Below are 1,062 nucleotides of genomic sequence, written 5' to 3'. Positions count from 1 at the left end.
CACAACAATTACCTCGATTGAGTGACATGCATAAAAGTGTATTTGAGGGACAATGAGTACAAATGAGGGCAAGAATGGTTCACTTCCCCAGGGCAAACTGAGAAACTGTATAAAAGCACCTGTAGCCCAGAGTCTTCAAACCACTTCTCTTGGAGTCTCATATCCCTTCTGCTGTTCAACCAAGTAAGTCATGTTTTTTGTGGGGCAGGGGAAGGTTTGAGCTAACATGTCAGTTCAATTTACTTCTAAGAAATTCAGATAAGGAGTGTTGTAAGAACTATTTTAAGATGTGAAACAGAGTAATAGGAAATAGAATAAATAGAGTAAAATGCATTTTGTCTTTCTCACCTTTAATTCTAAACAGATTTACCTGTGGCACTCACCCTCTGAATGTGTTCCTTCACTGTCACTGGTTTGAATACATGAGGGCTCCCCTTTGCAAATGCACCTGCACTGTCACCCCTGACTCATGCTCTCCCCACCCTGTGTGTTTTAGGCTTACTTCCAGCCAGAAAGATGTCTTCCAATGGACAGGCCTGTGATGTGAGCTGCCCTGCGCCATACGCCAATGCCTGGAGTCAGCCCTGTGTCACCTCCTGCGGGGACTCCCGTGCCGTGGTCTACCCACCGCCTGTGGCTATCGTCTTCCCGGGCCCCATCCTCAGCTCCTGCCCTCAGGAGAGCTTCGTGGGCACCTCAGCCCCACTGGAGATAGGCAGCTCCTTTGGCTATGGGAGCTCCTTGGATGCCCAGAGCTCCTTCGGGTCTGGTGCCTACCTGGGTGGCAGGTCCTCCTACCCCTGCTACTCCCGCAACTGTGGGATACACTGCCCTGCTTAGCCCTGCAAGGTTTTCCTGGATGGCAAGACCCAGAAGAAACAAGTACAAATTCACAACCTGAGTGACAGGAGGAGCATGGCTTTCAGAGAGGCAGCAAGAGTCCTCAGTAGCCAGGCATGCTCATCCATCCTGAGAAACAAGCCCAGACACTGTATATCCCACTTGTATTAGATCTCTGCTCACAGTGTTCTGGCTCTGTGTTCAACCTCTTTTTACTTTGGT

General features: G+C 49.3%; 1 protein-coding gene across 1 annotated transcript; it reads left to right on the top strand.

Annotated features, from left to right (window-relative positions):
• Positions 1-516: 516 nt before the first annotated feature.
• LOC115345902 (feather keratin 4-like) lies at positions 517-840 on the top strand. Its single transcript, XM_030025418.1, has one exon. It carries the CDS (start codon positions 517-519, stop codon positions 838-840), a length of 324 nt encoding a protein of 107 aa, XP_029881278.1.
• The last annotated feature ends 222 nt before the right edge of the window (positions 841-1,062 follow it).

The sequence above is a fragment of the Aquila chrysaetos genome, chromosome 9, assembly GCF_900496995.4.
Source record: "Aquila chrysaetos chrysaetos chromosome 9, bAquChr1.4, whole genome shotgun sequence".
NCBI classification, from domain to species: domain Eukaryota; kingdom Metazoa; phylum Chordata; class Aves; order Accipitriformes; family Accipitridae; genus Aquila; species Aquila chrysaetos.
The sequence above is the reverse complement of the archived record's forward strand: the minus strand, read 5'-3'. Positions and strand labels throughout refer to the sequence as shown.

Excerpts from the sequence above, each read along its gene's own strand:
- LOC115345902 (XM_030025418.1), top strand. The coding sequence starts at position 517 with ATGTCTTCCAATGGACAGGCCTGTGATGTGAGCTGCCCTGCGCCATAC.